The 25,186-nt window shown below is 31.3% G+C and overlaps 1 protein-coding gene across 1 annotated transcript in view; it reads left to right on the top strand.

Annotated features, from left to right (window-relative positions):
- Nucleotides 1-240: 240 nt before the first annotated feature.
- Nucleotides 241-25,186, top strand: part of LOC129981352 (uncharacterized) — a 46,528-nt gene continuing 21,582 nt past the window's right edge. Inside the window, exons 1-6 of the mRNA XM_056092174.1 lie at nucleotides 241-339; nucleotides 6,443-6,542; nucleotides 6,658-6,718; nucleotides 13,439-13,574; nucleotides 14,894-15,069; nucleotides 23,523-23,658. Of these exons, the coding sequence (XP_055948149.1) occupies nucleotides 6,451-6,542; nucleotides 6,658-6,718; nucleotides 13,439-13,574; nucleotides 14,894-15,069; nucleotides 23,523-23,658 (601 nt within the window). The 5' untranslated portion in view covers nucleotides 241-339; nucleotides 6,443-6,450. The remainder of the gene's footprint in view (nucleotides 340-6,442; nucleotides 6,543-6,657; nucleotides 6,719-13,438; nucleotides 13,575-14,893; nucleotides 15,070-23,522; nucleotides 23,659-25,186) is intronic.

The raw sequence follows: 25,186 nt of genomic DNA, 5'->3' as shown, positions 1-25,186 counted from the left end.
ACATTGCACTCCTAATTACAATATTTGCATATTTTGAATACTAAAATTAGACGATAAAGCAATGTGGGCTGAAAAATGAAATCATTGTACTGTTCAAGATTACGGATTTTAATAAGTTGTTAATCACTGTTGCTATTAACAACAGGTTATCTCATGAGATGCAGACAATGAAAAAGGACTTATCAATGTCTAACGAGTGGATTCTTTCACTCTGCATATGAAATCAATGATATTTTTTTTATCGACATTTCTTTATTTTCATTTATCTCTAAAAGGGAAACGAAAAGTTTTACTTTCGTTAGCGGTTCATAAGGAAAGGTCTCGTTCTGTGGAAAACTAGTAAGTATATTTAGTTTTCATTTGGTGATCTCAACGTTCATTCATGCTTGGCATCGCATAGAATTTATAAATATTTTCAATTTACAGGTATCAGTTATTTTAAAATAAAATTTCCGTTGCATTTAACACTTTCAACGCTACCGACGAGATATCTCGTTTTTCAGATACTTCCATTGGTATTTAATATTTGTCTTTTCGTGGAGTTTTTATGTAATTCATCCTTAGCGATAAATGTGTTAAGATTTAAAAAAAATAATCTTTTTAATGGCACCAATTTAATTTCCAGTTTTTTCCAATTTCATTGGAAGAATCTGAAAGACAAGATATCTCGTCGGTAGCGTTGAAAATGTTAATGAAGTTAAGCTATTCTTGTAATTTAAGTAAAAATGATGAGATAGTTTTCAGAATTACTCTGATTAATTTGAATATAATAGCATCTAATTTATATAAAATTATTTTTATTCCTTATATGTTTTAATGGTTTTTCATAGTTTGATAATCGATCTTCCCATTGCAGTTATTTAGTGATTCATTATTTACAATTAGTTTTGTATTAAATTTGTAAATAAGATAATTATAAAAATGCATCTATTAAATTTATATTTATAAAAAATATTTGCAATGATTCTATTTGTAAGATGTATTTTTAAAACAACTATAAGCCAAACAAACTACTCAATATCTCGTTACATTTGTTAACCTGTTAATTGTCTGCAGTACGTTATAATTATGTTCTGACATAATTTATGAAATTTTAGATTTGATTAGTTATATCAGACTTTTTTTACAAATTTTTTATACAAAGCAGACAGGATTATATTTTTTAATTTCCCATTTTTGGCGGTCAATCTATTCGCCATAAATATTGATTGTATTTCATTTCAACCAAATCTCTTATGTATATTTTGATGTTCATAATTTCTTTAGTAAAGTATACTCAAGCATGCATCAAATTGTGGAAGAATTTAAAGTTTTGTTATTTTAATAACTTTCTTTTTTATTTTGTGCATGAATATTCTAGTGGAGGCGAGTTCCATAACACCAATGTGCTATTGAAAATATAATATATTCTGTTCCTTGTTTTATCTAATATATAAAATTCTCGTGTCACAGTTTTCGTTGCCATACTCCTCCGAAACGGCTTGACCGATTTTGATGAAATTTTTTGTGCTTATCCGGTATCTATGAGAATCGGCCAACATCTATTTTTCATCCCCCTAAATGTTAGGGGTAGTCCATTATTAATTAAAAACTAACTTTCCCGCCAAAAAAATCTTCCATTTTTCCCAACGCCAACTTTTCCGCCAAAAAAATCTTCCATTTTCCCCATCGCCAAATAAGTAAGGCATCAGTTGTTTTTTTCTCCCAACAGTAATTAGGCTAGGGTTAACATTTTTCGACGGATTATTTCAAACGATTCTGTTTATTTTCTTAATGTTTTATGCATTTAAAATTAAACATTGTTAATTAATCCATGTTTCACATTCATTCTGAAGTACTTTTGAATTAAAATAACACAGAATAAAGGAAATTAAAAATGTCTAATCTGCATAGCGTTACCCCAACTGGCGTAGAAAAATTTACGCATTTGCGTTGACGTAACTGGCGAAGAAAATCCACGCATACGCATTGTTCTGATTGTTGGCATGACAACCAACGGACGATTTAAATTATTTTTAGGTTAGTTGCATGCTTTTGTAAGTAAAATGTATTTATGTTAGTTATATATTTTTTGTATATGCTTATAGTTTTAAGTACATCGTTTTTTAAGTAGATTTTTTTGAACCTGTTTTCGACCGATTATTTTAAACGATTCATTTTATTTTCTTAGTGTTTGATGCATTTAAAATTAAACATTGTTAATGAATCGATCTGTTCATGATGAATCTGAGAAATTTTTGTTGACAAATTCTTGAGATATTACATAAATTAAGAAAGATATTCTTTAGTGACCATAAAGTTTAAACGCTCAGTGACTCTATTATCAGTAATCATATTATTAAAAAAAATGCTTTGTTTCAGTAAAAAATATTATATTAATTTCAGATTAATCATTTACACTTTAATTTAAAGCATAATTTCTACGAGGGGTAACAGAAAATTAGAGAGATATATATCACGCTATAACTGAAGGCCTTTATAATATTATGAGTGAATTATATGACTATCAAAATTTGAAGTTTTAAAATATTTTGCTGAAGAATCTATTAAAGTTGGAATTGCGTAAAATGTTTAATGGTACGACCGGAGTTTTATCCCCTGCTTGGCGAAATTTTTAAAAATCGCAAACAACGGCCTTGCGAAATGTTCAAAAGCAAAGAAGCAGATGTTCAATTATAGTGCATAATAAAGATTGCCAGCTTTGGTGCGTTATCGCAACTTGGCGAAGAAGGGGGTTAAACTCCGGTTAAACCTATTTAATTATTAAAATTTAAACGAACATTAAGATTGGCGAACCGGCTGGTCGCCAAAGGCGGCTAGTGTATTCTCTAATTTTCTATCAGCTTCCATAAAAGTTGAACTTTAAATTAAAGTAAAAGTTATTGAAATTCTGTTGATACAAACATTTTTTTCCCTGACACCAAGCATATATTTTTATTTATTAAAAATTTGAATACAGAAAACAAAATCGTTCGGCATTGATATCTTATGTGCCTTACAGAATAATTTTCATAATTTATGTTACATTTCAAAGAATTATTCAATAAAATTTTTCTGATTCATCAAAAAATTGAATTTTTAATTTTATTTTCAAAAGGATTTAAATGGCGTAAATAATAATATATTTTTTTCGGTCAATAAATGTTCTTCAAAGAATTATGAAATCTAAATTTTATATAGTCCTTTGGTCCAAGAGATCATATTCTTCGAAATATCTTTGACACTTCAGTGTTTAAATAAAACAAAGGTATTTCTATCTTCTGAAATTAAATTTTATTGAATTATGAAATTTTGAATATTACATTTTAAGAACATTCAGTATTTTTTTAATCTTAGGCCAATCAGCCTTGGGGAAACTTTGGTCTATGAAGCGTTCTAAAATTGTGCATTTTTGAAACATAGTAATATTCAAATTTTTATTACTGATTCAATTTTAGTCGCAATATAATGGATCTTTCTTTTTATTTAAAATTGTTTACCTTTGGCGATCAACTGATTCGCTGGGAATATTGATTATTGTATTTAAATTTTTTAAAAAATCGTATAGATATAGCTTCATGTCCATAATCCCACCAAATTATCAGATATTAAAGACAAGTCATTTTAATTTTCTCTTACGTATGCTCCACTTACTGTGTACATGCACCTTTCTAATGATGATCAATTCTATGACATCATATCATAGCAAAAATGTAAATATCTGGTTTATCTATCATATAAATTTTGCGATATTGTAATTTCATTTTCTTATATAACTTGGCAACTACACAGATTTTAAACAGAAACTCTATCCTTTATCTTTTAACAGTGGAACATTGCATTTTAAAATTATGTATATTTATTGAATGTTTTGAATGCATTTATTTTTATCGAAAAAAACATGATGCAATCAAAATATTCAGTGATAATATTTAATAAAATTTAGTATTCTACGTCATTTATGCTTGCTAAGAGTGCCACTTAATATATATTTCCTATTTTCATCATTTTTAATAATTATTAGAGGTATTATTAATATTTTATTGCATTATTCAATGCCGTGGAAACTCGTTTAACAAGCAGAATTCGTTCTCGAAATGCAATTTATTATTTATACAAGAAAATTGTATAAAGTCATTTCTCTTTAGCTACGCTTCTAAATTTAATAAACACAGCATTATCATTAAAGGAATTTGCAGCAAGCATGGCTACCATTTTATCAACACACGATGTAATAGTTTTCAATGCTTTCAAATTTCCCTTATTTCATTAAATGGTTGCTGTTCTGTTGTTTCTTATTTCATCCTGTCCTGACCAAATCTTCTTCGCAACTTTTTGCTACGACGCAGAATGCTGTTCTATAAGCTCTTCGGTAGTTCTGCCGCCAACCCATAGATGTCGTTGCAATCCACCTGTGTCCCCATAATCTTAGCCAGAAATAATTAAATTATCAATTAAGACTCAATAGGCACTTGTACAAATACTTTGGTGTAAACACTGTACTTATAAAGTATTATTTTGTACTTATAAAGCTATTCGGCTAATAACTCTTCTGTGTAGATGGCCTGGTGGTAAGGTCTCGGCTTGTGAGCCGTAGGGTTTCAGGTTCGAGACCCGATTCCACCGAAGAACCGTCGTGTAAGGGGGTCTGTTGCACGTTAAATCCGTCATGCCAAACGTCCTCCCGCTGGTGTGGTGTGGAGAGGGGGTGCCAGCTCAGGTGTCGTCTTCGTCATCTGACCGCGGTTCAAAATTACGAGGTCCGTCCCAAAATAGCCCTGGTGTTGCTTTACAACGGGACGTTAATATAATTAAAACTAAAACTAATCTTCTGTGTAGATATAACGGTTCTCTTTAGCACTAGAACGTCCTTCGGTGTCGATTGGACACCGGGGACGTTTAGTTTAGTTATTCTCTTATTTAGTTATTAGTTTGTTCTCCTTTCCGCACTTTTGCAGGTATTTTGAAAAATTTTCGTAATTTTTAATCATTTTTCATGGGGATTACACAGAAAAAGTTTTGTGGCTCCAGGTTAATTAGGAGAGATTTTACAACCAAATATACCTAGAACGTCTTCTGATGTCGTTTCGACACCAAGGCAATTTATCATTATAAATAGCTGTCGTTCGACAAACGATAATTCACTAAGTAAAACAAACTTCCAAAAATACTATCGCACATTTGTTTGACCTTGAATGCAGTATTAATGGGTTCACAGCTGAAATAAATCAATTATACTAAAATTGTTGTGATTAAGTGTTTCGTTACATAGCATTCGCTTATCTGCTCATAAAAAAATTTCATTTTATTTTCGAACCTTGTGCAGAACAGACACCCTGGAACGATGGCTCGTAGAAAACATCCAAGCCCTGATGAAATTACTAATTTGTTGCGAGAGCTTTCTGAGAGAGAATCGGATAAGAGAGCTGTTTTGTTCTAATTTAGATTCCGATGAAGACATAAGATTGCGTGAAAGTGACTGCGAAAAATCTGAAGAAAGTGCAGATGAAATTGATAATATTCCAGTAATAAATATAGAATTTCAAGGAATTACAAATTCGCTAAAATGCAAAAAGTGCGAAATTAAAGAGTGTAATGGAAATGCAGCTAAAAAAATATGTACCTCTTGCATGAAAATGGTGTGCTGAAAGTGTACTGGAAAAATTGAATATTGCTGTATCCATTGCATATGAGGTATGTACAAAACATTAAACATGAAAACGATGATTAAAAAACTTGCATTCTAACAAAAATTACCATTTTGCTTATTATACTAATATTTATGAATATTATTGTTTTATTTAATTTTACAAGGTTAAGAAATTTGTTTTGTTACAGTTTTTATGACATAAAGGGTCATAACATATGATAATTATATGAAATAATATTAAAAAGTCTTAAAACTAAACCCTACTGAACAGCAGTCATGCAATTATTTAGTTATTACGATTATTTTATACATTTTATATCGCTGTGTAGAAACGACACCGGCGGACGTTTAAGGTTAATCGAAATCCCGGACGTTCTAGTGTTAAACAAGCGTTCAACACAATTTAAAGTAGCGTTCACATGAGGCCAAACTATTGAGCGCAATGGAAGGTCACGCCTACCTCAGGAATATCACGTGACCCGAATGGGACAGTGGCAAATGGTTGTCTCACCGGGACAAATTTGCTATCGTCTCTACTTGTGTGACTTTCCATTGCTCGCAATTGCTGGCCTCATGTCAACGCTGCTTAATGTTAACCAGTCCAGTATATGACGTCACACCGTCTCCTCGCCACTCGTTCTGCGAAACATCGCTCGTTAAACAAGTTACTTTTTGTTTTGCAGATGCGAATCACTCGTTAAGCATGGTTAGGCAGTATTAATATTTTATATTATTATTAATATCGCATGAATATTTTAATGTAATGCAGTTATAACATATTGTAATAGCAATATTTTATTATCCTCTGTTTAGCGAGGAATATGAGTTCTGATGAAACTGACGTTGCTCGTCTTGGTAGAAGATTGAGTGCAGTGGTCTATGATCAATTCTTCGATGCATCACCCCCAGAGAGGTAGAAAACACCATTTTGAATGATATTTGTATCACGAATTTTAATACGCATATAAATCGTTATATATATATAGATATGCATTTAAAATATTTATTCATTCTATTTAACATTTTAGAAGAGCAGATCAACTAAGAACTGAACCGAAAATTGGAGACTGCCATATTTTTGACTATCAGGTTTAGTTTTAGATTCAAAATTTTCATTAATTAACAATCTTGCAGTGTTTTCATGTTATTTTGCAATATTTGATTGATACAAAGAACTATTCTGTATTAATTTTTAACAACCGAGGGGGGGGGAGAGAAATTTTGCTATTATTTGAATTTTTGTTGCAAAAATGAAAAGTTTTCTTAAAAATTATGCTAGAAATTATTTTTAAAATTGTTTGAAATTCCGGGAAAAATCGCAAGATAGCTAGATTGGCAATATTAAAAAGATACATATAAATGTTTACATTTTAGAATGGTGTAAAAGTCATTTCTGCGCTGCCGTATTTTCGAAAGTTATGTCGAGAAACATTATGCTATTTTCCATTTTCTTTCCTTTATTTTTAATCATTATTTTTATGTGAATTAAAATTCTATATTATAATCACTCAAGAAAGATATATTATCTCTCGGTATTTAAATTTATCCTTTTTGTACGATTTTTTTTAGGCTTTAATCTGTACTTATATAAAGCTCAATATGTGTGTGTGTTGGCGCTCTACAGGCCAGACCGTTTGACCTACAGTTACCAAGTTTGGTACATGTATACCTTGGAGGTCGGGAATGTGCACTTGGGGTCCCTTTTTTTTGAATTTTTAATTAGAATTTCAATTATTAATTAAAAACTAACTTTCCCGCCAAAAAAATCTTCATTTCCCCACCGCCAAATGAGTAAGGCTTCAGTTTTTTCCCCCCACACTAATGAGGCTAGGGTTGCCATTTTTAGGCCGATTATTTCAAACGATTCTGTTTATTTTCTTAATGTTTGATGCATTTAAAATTAAACATTATTAATTAATGGATATTTCAGATTCATTCTGAAGTACTTTTGAATTAAAGTAAAACAGAATAAAGGAAATTAAAAATTTCTAATCTGCATAGCGTTACCCCAACTGGAGTAGAAAAATTCACGCATTTGCGTTACCGTAACTGGCGTTGAAAATTCACGCATGCGCATTGTGTTCTGATTGTTGACAACGGATTTTCAACGGATTCGTTTAAATTATTTTTCGGTTAGTTGTGTGCTTTTGTAATTAAATTGTATTTATGTTAGTTATATATTTTTTGTATATGCTTATAATTTTAAGTATATCGTTTTTTAAGTAGTTTATTTTAACCTGTTTTCGACCGATTATTTTAAACGATTCTGTTTATTTTCTTAGTGTTTGATGCATTTAAAATTAAACATTGTTCATTAATCGATCTGCTCATGATGAATCTGAGAAAATTCTGTTGACAAATTCTTGAGATATTACATAAATTAAGATATACATTCTTTAGTGCCCATAAAGTTTAAACGCTCAGTGACTCTGTTTTCAGTAATCATATTATAAAAAAATGTTTTGTTTCAGTAAAAAATATTATTATATTAATTGCAGATTCATCCTTTCCACTTTAATTTAAAGCATAAATTCTACGAGAGATAACAGAAACTTAGAGAGATACATATTACGTTATGACTGAAGGCCTTTATAATATTGTGAGTGAATTATATGACTATCAAAATTTGAAGTTTTAAAATATTTTGATGAAGAAGTTATTAAAGTAGGAATTGCATAAAATATTTAATTATTAAAATTTTAACGTACATTAACCGGCTGGTCTCCAAAGGCGGCTAGTATATCAATATTTGAGATAATAAATACTAGAGACAAAATATTATCTCTCTGCATGTAAATTTAATTTTTCTCTATTGACTTTTTTAATTTTGTCTTTGATGCTTTATTTTATAAATATTTGGCACCAATTTTGTTCATTCTTAAGACTTTCTAATTTGTGTATCTAATTATGATCAAGAACTATTATTGCTCATGTTGCTGGTTTGAGCACCGCTATATCTCTTTCAAAATCTTTTCTAACAATTAAGACTAATATGCGTGTCTGCGTGTGTTAGATTTCTACAGACCAGACCATTTACCATAAAACTACCAAATTTGGCATAAATACACTTTGAATTTTTTTTTTTTCTAAATTATAATCATAATTGATTAAAAATTAAAGGAGAGTTTAGAATTTTTCCACAATAACTGGAGTAAATATTATTATACAAAAATAATTTGTATACCGTTTCAAAAATTTTTAAAATATCATCTTTCTGATGATACCAATTAAATTGCCGTGAAATTTATTCAGAAATTTTGGCTTTTTTTTGAAAAATATATTTTGTGTTAAATTTTCAATAATAATTATCTGATTTCTGTAAAGAAATTCAAATGATTGTCATTGTTTTCTCAGATGTTTAATCGCATAATCTTCTTCCATTATTAAAAAGAGTAAAAAAGAAAATTTTTGATTATTATCTACATAGTTTATATAAGGAATCGGAGTGTGAAATTGCTTTGTGTAGTTCGAATATAAAATGCACAGAAAATAATGCCGACGTCCTGGTGTAGGAGTAGTCTCTCTTCTCCGCGATATGGGCGTCTTGGGTTCGAGTCCCGGTTAGGGAATGGTTTGTTCTTCATGTGTGTTCTATCTGTGAGTTGTGTGAATATTCCCTCCTCGTCCCCTTGTAAAAAGTTGTGCGAGAGAACGTGACGTATGAGTAGTAGCTAAGACGTACTCTTGGCTCTAGATGAAGCCACTGAAAACAAGAGACGCTCTCTTGGCTTAAAATCGCTGACTTAGTCAACGGGCTTGTCTATGATAGTACATTAGGAAACAATAACAACAACAGAAAGTAATTATTAAGCTATTAAAATTTAATTGAACTATAAATGTTCACATACCCACTGAACAAAAAAGTATAGTAGTCTTGTCGAATTGACGTGGAAAAAAATAAGTAGCAGTAATTTTATGGATTGAAGTTGTCGAGTTTGCTGTTAAAAGGATAACTCCAAGTCTGCACCTGGTATGTTACTGAATAAAGAGAAAAAAGGTGGCAGAAGTGGAAACACAATTTTTTTCCTTGTTTAAATAAAAATAAGAAATCTATTAATGTAAAAGGAAAAACCTTAAATTATAAAATTTCTGACCTGGAAAAATTAAAATTATATTAATTAATCCAGGAGTAAATTTTTAAAAAGGAAGATTAGTCCAAAGTGTGTGGTGGAATGAAGATCATTATGATCCTTGCGGTGGAAGCAAGAGGATATATGTTTTCGGGAACATTTCTTAAATGATCACATTTCACACAAAACAAGACAAGACAAGACATCCACACGCGCAGCTTAACAGAATAGCATCTCATCTCATTCTAATAACAATCGCAATGCACTATGGGATGCGTACCTAATCAGGCATCGCCATCTTTATCTAAAAGAGAAGGTTGAGTAATGCAACTGCTACAAAAGGAAATTTAAAAAAATGTAGATTCGTTAGAATCAAGTGTCTGAAATTTTTGATCATTACAGTATTGTTTCTATTCTTCGCATACGAGAAAGTTAAAAAAAAGTTTTGGTTGTTAAAAATGCCCATAAAATGAGCGGTCGAACATTATGGAGACTTAACTAGGCCTACAATAAACATGAAAAGCTATTTTTAATTTTTTTTAAAAATGTGAGTCACATAAGAAGAAATAACTGGTAATAATTTCAGATAGATATCAACATCATTTTTTTTAAATTTGATTTTATTGGAAAAAAATACAGGATCATTTGAAAATATCTATAAATACTTTTTTAACAAGTAGAATTTCCAGACTGAAAAAAAAAAAAAAAAATCCTATTCTAAAAGTGATTTTCTATGATTTCAAATCGTATCATAATGTTTGATTTAAAAAAAAGCAATGAAAATTAAGTTTGATAAAGAAAAAAAAAAAAAACTTACATTTCGAATTCTAGAAAAAGAAAGTTCGCAGCATAATGGTTATTGGAAAAAAATTGAAATTTAATGATTCTAATTAAATGCTAATTTTGCACTTAATTTTCATTTTTTTTTTTTTTTTTTTTTGGAAAATCGGTTGTGATATCTTTTAAATTTCTTAAAGGATATAAAGGAATAAAATTTTTAAAATGAGTTTTTTTCCTTTCTGTCAGCGAATTTTGACAGATAAAAACATTCTTTCATGTATTTTTGGGTAACTCTGTCTTTTTCAACTGAGTTGAATTCTTCAAAAAATAATGCATGTATTGATCTGAAATTTCGTACAAGTAGTTTCCTACTGTATAAGACGTAGTTTAGAAAAATTCCAAAAATTAAGCTGATATTAAAACAGAAAAAGAAAAATATTTTTTTCCAAACTTTCATTTTTTTAAAAGTTACTCTTGATCTCATTAAGCTGTTATTATGTTTTATAATTTATTGTGCCGACGTCCTGGCATAGGGGTACCGCGTCTTCCCCCTGGGCTGGGCGGCCTGGGTTCGAGTCCCGGTTCGGGCATGGTTGTTCTTCATCTGTTCTATCTGTGAGATGTGTGAATGTGCCCCATTGTAAAAAGGGGTTGTGCAAGCGAATGTAATGCGTGAGTAGCTAAGACGTACTCTTGGCCCTAGTTGGCGCTACCAAAACAAGAGACGCTCTCTTGGCTTAAAATCTTTGACTTCGTCAGCGAACTTGTCCATGGCAAGTGCCATTATAAACAACAACAACAGCAATAATTTATTGTATAGACCTTTTTAATGCCTATAACTTTTTAATTTAAACATTTCTTCTATGGTTAATAGCTTTTGTTGAATAAGATTGCAAATTTTTACCTTCATCTTCATTTTTAATAGTAATCATTTAAAAAATGAAATAAATTAATCAAAGAATTTTTTATCATGTCAGAACATGATTTTGTTTTGGTTTTAGGTTTTTTGAAGCCACAAAATACGTAGGCAACAAATTGTTGAAACTTCAAAATGCGTAGGCAAAAAATTGGCGAATTATCGCTTTTGAGGCATCAATTTTTCGCTTTTATGGTTATTAGAAAATAATGCAGAAGGTTATCACATTTGGCGATTTATCGCCAACTAAAGTTACAACTTGATTTTGAAATTATTCCTTCTCTGAATTCTTAGGAATTGTCTTAATTAATTTATTAACCAGTTTAAACCTGTTTGAAATAATCCCGAGACATGCATCAGATTATGCATGCGTCGATATTTAGAAAAACGATGGTTTTTTTTTTTTTGTTTTTTTTTTTTCATCTCAAAATCAGTCGAGCTCCAAAACTTTGTTTTCCAGCTTTAAAAATTGAAGTTTTAAAAAATTATATATAGTAAGCATAATTTTTTGAAAGCAAGCAGATGGAAGTTCGACGATGAAGAAGACACTTTGCATTTTTAAGTTCGCTTTAATCCATCCCGGGAAGGCATAACTTATTTACAAGATGAGACGCGGACAAGGCACGCCCGCCACAGTGCGGCACGAAAGCAGAAGTGAAGAAGAACGAAATAAATTATCCCTGGTCTTATATAACATGATATTTCTGACACGTGTCGTTTCTAACAAGATTTTCTCACGCGCACACGCACGCACATGTAAGCAGAATTTTATGTGAAGCAGAATCAGACATAGAAGAGACATTTTAATCCATCCCGGAAAGGCAATTTATTTACAAGCAGGCGCGGACAGAACACAGAACGTCGTCCTTAACAGCCCAGAACAAAAGCAGAAGTAAGGAAGGAAAGAAACAAATGATCATTAGTCTTATATAACATGGGATTTCAAGCCACGTGTCAATTCAATACTCGTGTTGACATTGGCAAGGACAACTGATAGAGCAGTAATTTTTACACAGCTTCAGTTGAATTAAAAAGCGGAATGAGACCAGGGAACTAGAGAACACTTTAGAATGACTTCGACACGGGCCGAATGAGGAAAAAATTCAGGAAATTAATTTGGATTAAATTAGACATCATTACACACACACACAAATATATATAGACAGAGACCGATAGAGAAATCTTGTGATTGTTTCAAACTTGTTTAAACTGGTTAATGAATTAAATTAATGACTTAAAAATAATAATGTTCTCACATGATAACTTGAAATTTGCGATCGTAGATTTGGTTTTCTTGATTTTTTTCTTGTACTTTTTTCTTTGCTCAGATCTGCCAAAATAATAATATCAGAAGCAGAAAATTAAAATGAAACTTAAAAAAATAACGATGAAAATATGATGACGAATAAATAATAATAGTTCTCATTTTTTTTTTTTTTGGTTATAGCCACAAATATGAATGGTAAAAGAAAGAAAAATAAGAATTTACCAGAAATATATTCCAAAGTTTCAAGTTTCAGAAAATGATGGTCATTAAACTAATTAATTAATTCATGAACTAAATTAGTATTAATAAAGATATAATTACTATGATTAAAAATATAAGAAATTAGCATATTTCAGACCTTCAGAACGGGCAAGTCCAATTTACAGGTGATGCTTTTAGAGAGTCTCTTAGAATTTCAGCGTCAAGTCCCACAAACAGCTTAATTCGTCCAGTGGCAGTGCTGTATAATGGAGTTTCTACTGTATTTCATGTTTTAATTTCAGATAAGCAAGATTACATTGAAAAAAAAATCCCTAAAATAAAATGTTGGCAGCTGACTGTAGTTGTAATTAAGTTGCAATAATAATAGATTATTTTACAGAGTTATCAATGCAAAATGATTTTTGTTTGTATGCAACATGTAAGTTTTAAAACGTACTTATCTCTTTCTATAAATCTTAAATTATTTTTAACACATAAAAACAAATTTTAAGCTGTCATTATATGAGTAAATATTAATACTAACCAAATATTTATCAGTAAAAAATTTTTTATAGAAGTTTAGAAATCCTCGCCTTGGATCTGAAAAAGATGTTGAAAGATTGTATTATGATTTCAATGAATTGAATTTCAATGTTCATAGAGATTACAAAGATTTAAATAAACAACAGACATTAGATGCCTTGAAACTGGGTTTGTATATTTTCAATATCAAAAGCAGTATGAATATAGAAAAAAATTTGTTCTAATAATTAAAAAGATTTATTAGAATTAAAAATCTTTCAATTCTTGATTTTTTTTTCTTCTCAGATTTTCAGCTTTTTTAATAAGATTTAGTATCTACATTGGATTTATTTACTGGTGTAATTAAGAATTATTATTACAAAACATGATAAAGTTGCTATGCTAAAATTCTAAATTTTAATGGATGTAATTTAATGAATTTAATTCTAAATTTTAATTGTCTGATAAATTACGAATCTGCTAGCGAGAGTAAAAAAATATTTTGTTTAAAAGATAATTTTAAAGTAACGCTGTTTTATAATTGCAAATACTTTAAATTAATTAATTATTTAACTTTTTTAGATTTTGAACTTTTAATTGCTAATCCTTAATTTATTTGATTGTAACATTATAGTAAATACTTTTCTTCTGATTGGACAAAATGTACAAGGGGTGTTCAAATGAAAAGGTACGAAACGTTGTAGCAACGTAATCGTTAACATATTTGCATATGCCGCTATGAGAGAAAGTAGCGAGGCATCTAGGGATGCGATTAAAGTCCCCGGCGTAGATCGGATCATGCGTGGACGCCCGCATGTGCAGGAGAGAGCAGAGGCTCTTATAAAGAGCTCCGTCCAGTTGACGTGGCATGTTGAATTCCTCGAGCACAGAAGAACCATTAACTCCGATGTGTACTATGAGACACTCCGAAAACTACGCAGGTCCATCAAGAACAAAAGACCGGGACTACTCACGGAGGATGGGGTTCTACTCCATGATAACGCGCGTCCACACGTCTCCAGGCTCACACACGCGGAACTGGCCAAGTTCAAGTGGGAGCAGCTCGATCATCCGCCCTACTGCCTGGATATGTCACCCTGCGATTTTCATCTGTTTGGTCCCCTGAAAAAACATCTGAAAGGGAAGCGCTTCAACTCGGACGGAAACTCAAGGACGCTGTGAAGGACTGAGTCTCGTCACAGCCACAGGAATTCTGGGAACAAGGAATCCTTCGGCTCGTTAAGCAATGGGATCTTTATGCTCAGACTTAGGTGTATACTTTGAAAAAAGTCTTCATTTATACCCACAGTGTCGTTTCGTATTTTTTCATTTGAACACCCCTTGTATATTATATGTTTCAGATTATACTGCAACAATATAAATTTCTGTTTGAAATTATTATAATCTTAGATTTTATCATTACTTTAAATCATCGCATATTTCAATTTTGTAAGGTTTTTAATATTTTAGCTGATATTTATCAAATTACTTTTCATTTTAATTCATAGCTGCCGAAAGGAGCAATAAAGAACACAAATATTTTGTCTGCTGCTTTTTGTCTCATGGAAAGCTTGGGGTATTGCAGCTGCAGAACGATGACTTAGAAATAAAAGAGATTCTTGGATGCTTTTCACGTTCGTCGTGTCCAAATCTTAAAGGGATACCAAAAATTTTTATTTTTCAAGTAATACATTTTCTTATTATTTAGCACTTCCATTTATACCTTGGATATTTGCATTTAAAATAATCAATGAATGTTGCTTCTTTATTGACTAATAACTGTAGTTATTTTTTTTCACACTATTGAATTTTGAATCTGAAATGAATCACATCTTGTATTTTCGTATTGCTGGTATTAATAAAATTATAAAACTTTACTAAATGACGTTATATGGAACGTTTTTTAAAATTTAATAATACAATATTCTAAAATATTTAGAGGTGTATAATTTAGAATTCCATCAATAAATGTTTTTGGAGCTTGGATCAAAACCATTATTTATCGCGATGAAAATGAAGAATGAACTGTTCCATTTCTGTCAAAATTATATTATAAGATTTTTTAAAAATGCAGCCATAAAATGTGGGAAATATTAGTGGAATATTTGATATAAGAACTTCTTTTGTGTTGTTGTTTTTATTTCTGGCACTTTTCAAGCCCACTGACGAACTCTCAGCGATTTAAGCCGAGTGTGCAGTAGCTTCTGAGAGCCAAGGCACCTGAATACCCGAGGGCAGAAATCAGACTTTTAACTCGTATGAAGATGACAAGCACATTCGCTTGCACAACCCCTTTTCATAGGGGGGCTCTTTCACACACCTCACAGATAGAAAGCAGGGTAGAGGACTGTCCGAACCAGGACTCGAACTCGGGGTGCCTAGATAACGAGGAAGACGCGCTACCCCTAGGCCAAGTTATTTCTTCCCTTCTTTTGTAAAAAGTGAGTTTGATTATTAGAATGACTCATTTGAAATTAAATTTACCGAACCAGGTTCGAGTCCTGGTTCGGGGATGATTGTTCTCTTCCCTGTGTTCTATCTGTGAGATGTGTGAACCTCCCCCCTTGTAAAAAGGGGTTGTGCAAGCAAATGTGGGTGTCATCTTCATATGAGCTAGCAGTCAGGCTTCTGACCTCGGCTGCTCAGGGACCTTTGCCCTGAGAAGCTACAGCACACTCGGCCTAAATCGCTGACAGTTCGTCAGTGGGCTTGAAAAGTGCCATAAGTAAAAACAACAAAGGATGGTTTTGGGTTCTAGGGGCCATGATCGGTGATTAACTGTTTTCTCATGAGAACCATTGCAAGGTAGTTTTCCTATAGGAATCTATCCAAATGAGATTGATCTGATGATAGCATCTCAGCTATAAGGCCAGAATAAGAGGCGACCCAAAAGATTTCCGAGCGGTGCAAGTGCACAATGCCTCGCCTTTCTGAGGATTCCACACAATTTGTAAAAAGCCTTCTTTTTGTTTTGTTCTAATCTGAATATAAATACAATTGAATATTAGGACCCGATTTTTGGCCATTTCACATCCATCAATTCAAAGCAGACTACATAGCTCTAATAATCATAATCGAAAGAGCCATTATTTATTGTAAGAAAATATTCGTGACCTATCCAATCATAAAATCATTGAATGACATTAAAAAAAACCGGTGAGAGTGGGGAATTTCGCTCACCTATAGGGATTTTGTAATTGCAAATTTAATGATAAGATCATTTTTTAATATTCATTATAACCAGTAGTATAAAGTAGTTTCTTCCTGTCCAATCAATTTTCTTTTTTCAAATAATAAATTTTCGAAAATATTTCTTTTCTGCGGAATTATCCTTTATGACGAGTAATTCCATGCATTGATTGGGTGAATGTCATGTATGTGGCTTAAGTACAGCCATGAAGTGAGAAGAGAAGTCAGTCCCTTTCTGTCCAACTAATTTTCTTAGGTAATCAGTTTCCGAAATTGTTCTTTTTCCGCGGTATTACTGTTTATTATGAGCAATTCCACGCATTTATTGGGTGAATGACATGTTTGTGGCTTAAGTACAGCCATGAAGGGAGAAGAGAAATCAGTTCCTTTTTGTCCAACTAATTTTCTTAGGTAATCCATTTTTTAGAAAATATTCCTTTACGCGGAATTACTCACATAAAGAGTACTCTTTATGTGAGTAATTCCGCATATTGATTGGGTGAAAGCCATTTATGTGGCTTTGAGCTGAAATTTTGTGAATTAAGTGTACAAGAAATGTTTAATAGAAATACTTCTCTACTTTCACATGAATAAACATAAATGTAAATATTAATCCAATTTGATTTTTAAAAAATTACCTTATTTTACTAAAATAAAGGACAAATTAACGAACATTTTTAAGTGAATTTAGGTAACAAAGTTAAATTTCACACAAGTTTCTCACTTACAACAATCTTTATGAGTTTTATCGAAACAAATTGTGTAACTAAATTCGAAATTAAATTAGTATCTTTTTGATTTTTAAAGTTTTGATTCCTGCAACCCTGAAAGCGCAAAAAATTTGTCGCTGTTTTACATTTTCTCATGATTTCAAGGCAGGAAACTGTTTCACCCCCTTATTTTCATAGGCTTTTACACCATCGTTATTCGATTTCGTTTACACTGTAGATTCGCGTTTCAGTTAATTTCGTTTTTAATATTTCTTGCAAATTTTTAAAACAGTTTTCGATTTTCTCTTATTTCGGGTTTACACTTGGCTAGTTACAAGATCGCCAGTAGGCAGCGCACGCGCAGAAAGGGGCTGATTTATGTTTGCCAAAATTTCATAAGATAGATTCGGGTATTCCATGCTTGGCTATAAATTGCCGTTTTGGCGTCACTGAATTTCTCTTTTTCACTGCATGTCGTAGTAAAATGACGGATATTTACACAAACAAAATATGATTAAATAAAAAAAAAAGTCAACATACCTAAAATTGGAAAACTATAAAAAAATGGAAAATAAAATGACCTCCCCCCCCACACAACCTCGCATCAGAAAGAACAAAGAGCAAAAAATGTCGGAATAAATCTATGATAAGTGATCAATTTTTTTCTTGCCCTGCCCCCCCTCCCCCCAAAAAAAGATCATCAAATTCTACAAATGTATGCGCTTTAAGGGGGGGGGGGAAATACAATGCAACGGTATGCTGTTGTCCCGTTGGGGCAATTACTTGCCATCAACCTAACAGCCTTTCACGCATGCGCCTTCAGCCTTTCTACGCATGCACTGCCTACTGCCGTCTTATAAATGGCCGAGTGTAAACCCGGCATTAGTTTAAATCATCGATGTGTTAATATTTGACATGTTGGGTTTTTTATTAATGACTAGCCATTTTTGGCGACCAGCTTTTTCATTGGGATTAATGATTGCTAAAAATTAGATATTTTGTAAAACTATGTCTTAATGATTTCCTCAACGAATATCTTTACATTACTAAACATTTACGACATGAAATTTGCATGTGCTATTCTGGAGTCCATTTCTCATTAAATGTGATAATTCTACTATTTATTAATTTCAATTAACTATTTCTTGAAATATTTAATTAAATATTTAAAATGTTAAAACTTTAGAACATTTACTCGGCTTTAGCTTGTAATTTGTAAAATAAATCATAATTTTTGAAAATTATTTTACAAAAGTGTTTTATATGCCAGCTGAAAGTGTAAACATATATTTTTCAACAAAGTTATTACAGGAAGAATTACAGGATGGATAGAGGATTATAGAATGTATCATTTAATTTTCCAATGATTTTAAAATCATCATTGTTTGGTCATGAGTCTGCCAGTTATCCTTTTAAGGTCATGTGTTCGTTAGTGAGTCCTTTTCCTACCGATGACGGGGATCTAGTCGCCTATGACGATTAGCTGATTCTGTAGGGGATATTTGTTATTTTTAATTTCAGTTATTTTTAGATATGACTCTATATTTATGATTTCCTCAAAGGGCCAGATATTAAAAAAATATATTATTTTTATTTCTTTCATATACTCATTTTATTAAGTACATGGACATTTCCAATGGATACTGGTCAGCTTATAGCGTCTAAAATAATTATTGCACAAAATCATTTTTTATGTCAGTTTAAAGTAGAAATAATTATTTTTTTTCAAAGACGCTGTTTTAAATATAGTTGGTTTGGTTTGGCTATATTAGCGTCCCGTTTGAAGCAACACTTGGGCTACTTTGGGACGGACTTCGTAATTTTGAACCACGGTCAGATGATAAGGACGACACCCGAGCTGGCACTCCCCTCTCTACACCACACCAGCGGGTGGACGTTTGGTCAGGAAGGATTGAACGTGCAACAGATCTCCTTACACGACGGTTCTTCGGTGGAATCGGGTCTCGAACCTGAAACCCTCCGGTTCCGAAGCCGAGACCTTACCACCAGGCCACCGCGGCCCCTTAAGTATAGTTGGATGTATCATTTAGTTTTAATGTATTTTAATTTTTTAAATCGTACTTGTTTGTGTAAGGTTATTTGGCGCTACTGAGTTCTTCCTCCACTGATATCGAAGATTTAATCGACTTTGGCGATTGGCTGGTTCATGAGGAATATCAGTTATCTCTAATTTCATTTAAACTTCATATCCACGATACCGTAAAATTGTCCGGCAATAAAGATGTGTTAGCTTATTAGTCTTTCATATGCTCTACTCAGTAAATACATGAAAGTTTTCAATGGGTACCGGTCCCGTGACATCATGATACTATTAAAAATGTAAATATCTGTTATCTATCCTCTAAATTTTGAGGGGTTGTGAATTCATTCTTTTATTTGTCTGGCAAACTATTCAAACATTTAACAAGATCCTTCATTTTAAACTTTCATCCACGGAAGAAACTCGCGCGATCTGATAAGTGATGAAGCAAGGAAAAGGAATTAAACTTTGGAACAACAATGTAATTCATTCTTGGAAAGAGGCAATATATATATATATAATTCCCAAAATTTAACAAAAATTCTTAAAAAAAGATAGCAATCAGAATAAAAAGGGTTAAAACATCGTTTTATTGGTGTAGTAAAATGTAGGAAATATTTTATTTAAGTAATATTATAAAGAAATTAAGATTCAATGTAATTAAGAGAAGAGAAGATTTTGGATATTCACAGAAGGTTAAAATATATTATGAATGCGATTAAAATTCCAATTTATTTGAGCACTTCTTTCAGAATCTTAATGTTTATACAATTTTTTTGACATCCATAATTTTGATAAAAAAAGCAATTAAATTATAAAATTAATTATATCATAAAAGGAGAACGAATTAAAACAATATTTTTAATTGTTAAAATTCAACAACAATTCTTAAAAGAAGATAATAATTAAAATAAAAAGGTTTACAACATCGTTTTATTTTTTGTAGTAAAATGTAAGAAATATTTTATTTAAGATATATTAAGTAATATTCTAAAGAAATTAAGATTCAATGAAAGACAGATTTTGGATATTCATCGAAGGTTAAAATATATTATGAATGCGATTAAAATTCCAATTTACTTAGAGCACTTCTTTCAGAATCTTACTTTTTCTACAATTTTTTTTGAAATCCATATTTTCAATAAAAAATCAATTAAATTATAAAATTAAGTATATCATAGAAAAAAACTGAAATCTCTTTCAAATTTCAAGTTATCATGTGAGAACATTATTATTATTTAGCCATTATTTGTCTTAATTCATTTAAGTCATTAGCCAGTTTAAACCGGTTTGAAACAATCACGAGACTTTCCTATCGATCTGTATCCCTCTCTCTCTATTATATATATATATATATATATATATATATATATAATTTTTTTAAACTTTCATTTTCATTTTCAATTTTTCTAGCTGGCAAACCAAGTTTTGGAGCTAGACTGATTTTGAGATGGGGGGGGGACCATCGTTTTTCTAAATATCGTCGTGATAGTATTTGATAGTCTCGTGATTGTTTCAAACCGGTTTAAACTGATTAATGACTTAAGACAATCCGTAAGAATTCAGAGAATTAATAATTTGGAAATCAAGTTGTAACTTTATTTGGCGATAAATCGCCAATTTGTTGCCTACGCATTTTGAGTCTTCAACTATTTGTTGCGTACACATTTTGGGGCATCAAAAACCTCAAACCAAAACTACATCATGTTTTCACATGATAGTAAAAGGATACGAATTTTAAAAAAATATTTTTAGTATAGGAATATTGCTAATGCGAGCTAGAATAATTACTCTTTTGGTAGAATATTAAATATAGATTATATACAAATTAAAATATTTCTGCTTAGAAATCTTAAAACCTAAAATATTTAAAGTTGGATTTTTTTCCTTTGCTTTTTAATATAATTTACATGACTTCTTAGAATATGATTCTAAACTTTAAACAAAACGGAATAACTGGTATAATGGTTTCATACGGCATTATAGCCTCTGCGAGGCCGCATTCAATTTTCTGGTAAGATAAGATGTCTTAATCTTTATTTTTTTTTAAAGTCACAATGAATATTATTATAATTAAGGACTAAAACTAATTAATAATAAATAATCTTTTTTTTAAATAGCTTTTATCTTCAAAAAAGGAAATATAATTTTTATGAAAAATTGGACGTCAAAAAAAGTGTACTACCATGAAATGCAGAAAACAATAGAAAACTATGAAGCCTGATGAAATATCATAAGATAATTAAAATTTTCTGAATATACTTAATAAAATCGAAATAATTCAGTTATAGTTTACTTTCTGGTCTTCTTTGGTTAACTTTATTATCTATCTTTTTTAGTCTTTCTGGATGATACACTTTTAATACACTGATTTGATGCACTTTTCCTTTTTAATACATTGATTATTTACGGTAGAGAAGCAATTCCTAAGTCACTTGTCACAGCTGTTAATGCCAAATGTTGTCTACAGTGGTTCGTAACCATAGACCTAGTCGATCGATAAGACAATTATAGACAATACATTCCCGAGGATCAGGCCTAATGTGACGGAATGACAGGCTGGATAACAAATAAGCTGGATAGGCTGGAGTTCTATGAATTCTTTTCTTTGCCCACCAATATCAGAAGACAAAGTTTATCAAGACAATCGTAGCTTGATGATCAAGAGAATTAAATGAAACATCCTCCTTGGCCCACACAGTCCTCCAACCTCCATATAATCGAATTGTTATGATCTTTTTTAAGAGAGTTTAATCTTGAATCGATATCCTCCAATGGCATCTCTCCTGGATTAATAGAGCCGTAGTGTTTCAGGTTCGAAACCCGATTCCACCGAAGAACCGTCGTGTAAGGGGGTCTGTTGCACGTTAAATCCGTCATGCCAAACGTCCTCCCGCTGGTGTGGTGTGGAGATGGGAGTGCCAGCTCAGATGTCGTCCTCGTCATCTGACCGCGGTTCAAAATTACGAGGTCCGTCCCAGAATAGCCCTAGTGTTGCTTTACAACGGGACGATAATATAACTAAACTAAACTAAACCTGGGGCAATAATACCTGAAGAATGATACAATATTCTTCTAAACACTATTTAGTAGTTTTTTTTAAAAAAATTCGATTCCTAGATGATCCTAAACTGCATTACATGCGAGAGGTAGCCATATGCCTTATTAATAACGATTCTATAATTTATTTGTTGTGTTTTTTTTAAACAGCTGTGTATTGTTAAAGGAATAATAAAAAAAATGATAAATTCTGTAATTCAAAAATATTTTACATTTTAAGAGGATTTAAAAACTTTTTTCAAATATAATAAAGACTTGTTATTTTGCTTTTCATCTTAAATTAATACTAATTGTCGGGAATATTTTCCCGTCCTAATCCCAGATAGCAGCGCATTTCCGCTGAAAAGTTATGCAGAAAAGATTTCTTGTTTTGCTTGGAAGTAAGAAAAGAGGACGTTCATGTGAGTGTGAGCGATAAGTAACTCTCGAAGAAAAGCAGAACAAATTTATTTTTACGAACATGCTGAAACCCTGCGAGTTTCTCTTGAAATTAGTAGTTTATGAAGAAAATAAATTTTTATTGTCGAAGAAATATTCGTAACCGTGATATGGAATTGCTTATCAGAAATTGTATAAAAATAAGGAGTGGATCGATGTAAATAAATGGATGATTTGTCAAGAAAACTGTTTCCTAATTTTTCTTTCGTAAAAAAACGTTCGTCGTTTCTTGTCCTAAAAAAGATATCGTCAATATTTTTGCACATTCGAGGACTTTCATGTTTATCACTAAAATCGCCATTTTTGTCTTAAAGAGCGGGGGTTCATGGATCTAGCATTTATTAAAATATCTACTTATTCTTTGAAATGAAATTAATATTCACGGAAGGCAGCATTATAGATTTGCAATTGTTTGAATGTAAACAGGCTGTGGTTATGAGTAAATACTTCTTTAATTTATGAAATTGAATAAAAAACTAATATTTTATCTTTTGACCCCATTTAGAAATCTCTAAATTGATTATTTTGTATATTTTATGGCATAAAAAGAATTGATTGAAAATTTATAAATTTATTTCCTTTGTGCGTAAAAGTAGCAATTTCAGTAATTACTAAAATAAATATTTAGATTTGTTATTTTATTTATTGCTTATGGGTTTTTTTTATAAATGAATGTAATTTCCAGATTTTATATACTAGGCTTGTCGTGGTAACTGTCGTGAAGATGGTATCTCCTGTTTTGAATGTACAGAGGCATGTGACACAATTGATTATGATCCTGTCTTAGACATTCCAGATTTCCTTGATTTTCTTCTTATATATTCGACTTATAATGGTAATTTTAATTTTAATTTACATACTAGTTTGTTATTTATAATTATATATTATTAAAACCAGCCGCATTTGGGGGTCCATCAGTTTGCCGGAATTAACATTGCTACAAATTTCAATTAAATATTTTGTATAACTTTATGAAATATTTATATTTCGACTTTGATAGGTGTATAATTCATACTATTTTAGAAAACTTACGGTATTCTGTTCAGTCTGCTGTGCATTTCCTTAATTTTCTCTCAATGTCTATGCATCCAATTATATCACAGGAAAAAGCAGCAGTATTTAAAAATAAGCTCACTTCATTTATTATTATTATTAATGCTTGATTCTGAAGTTGAATTTTAACTGTAAATATAACAAAGTTTCAAAAATTTTCTTAAAAATATACCTTATACGGAAACCAACTTCACCAATGAAATATGTTATAAAATGCGACTAAAATACTTTTTAAAAATTGATTTTAAAAAAAAGAAAAAGAAGTTATACGGCAAAAATTGATACAATTGAACAGATAAGTTTTTGAATTTTAAGACAGTGTAAAAAATTATTTTATGTAAAAAATTAATAATATCAGATGTTATGATCAGGAAGCATAGAACTTTCACTTAATTTTTAGTTAATTAAAATTAAAATCTCTCCAAATGCACATGTTTACCTTCTAAAATATATGTGTCGAATTTCATAGCTCTTTATCTAACGGCCTGTTCTGTACATCGACATTACACATACGCATTTAACTTTATTATTGGAAGAGGTGATATACCGGGTGTCCCATAAATTTGTAAATACTTTAAAAATTCATAAAAATTGAAGGAATGAGTATTTTAATGCGGTTTGCGAAACTGTTATTCTAATGAAAAAGGATTTTTTTTCATACAAAAAAAGTTCAAAAATTTGTCGATAGAGGGCGCTAAACACAAGCAAAACATACAATTCTACGGGAAAAATACTTTTATTTGCATGCAAGCAATTGTTTACATGCGTATCACACCAGTACTACAGTACTTGATATATGTGTCCGCCATCACCACAAATAACAGTTTGGAAGCGGGAGACAACACTGGTAACTGCATCATACAGCATATACGGATGAATGCATGAGATTTCGTGGCGAATGGCTAAATTTAGCTGCACTGACGAAGTTGGCCTATGGCGGTACACCCGAGACTTAAGGTAACCCCATAGTCAAAAATCAAGGGGTGTTAAATCTGGTGAGCGTGGGGGCCATTCATGTGTAAAGTGACGGCTGATTATCCGTTCTTCAGTAAAACTTCTTCTCAAAAATGCCTTCACTTCGGTGTCGATGTAAGGAGGTGCCCCGTCTTGCATGAATGTCACTGTGTCAAGGACATCATGTTCCAATAAGGACGGTATCACTTCCTTCTGTAACATTTCCAAATAACTTGTTCCATTAACTGAACATGTCTTCCATCCTGCTTTTTTACAGGGCTTTTCAAAGAAAAAAGGGCCTACAATAATGGATGCAGTGAAACCACACCAAACAGTAACTCTTGGTGAATGCAGGG

Source organism: Argiope bruennichi, chromosome 8 (assembly GCF_947563725.1).
Source record: "Argiope bruennichi chromosome 8, qqArgBrue1.1, whole genome shotgun sequence".
NCBI lineage: Eukaryota > Metazoa > Arthropoda > Arachnida > Araneae > Araneidae > Argiope > Argiope bruennichi.
Note: the sequence above shows the minus strand (reverse complement) of the source record. Positions and strands in the feature narration are given on the sequence as shown.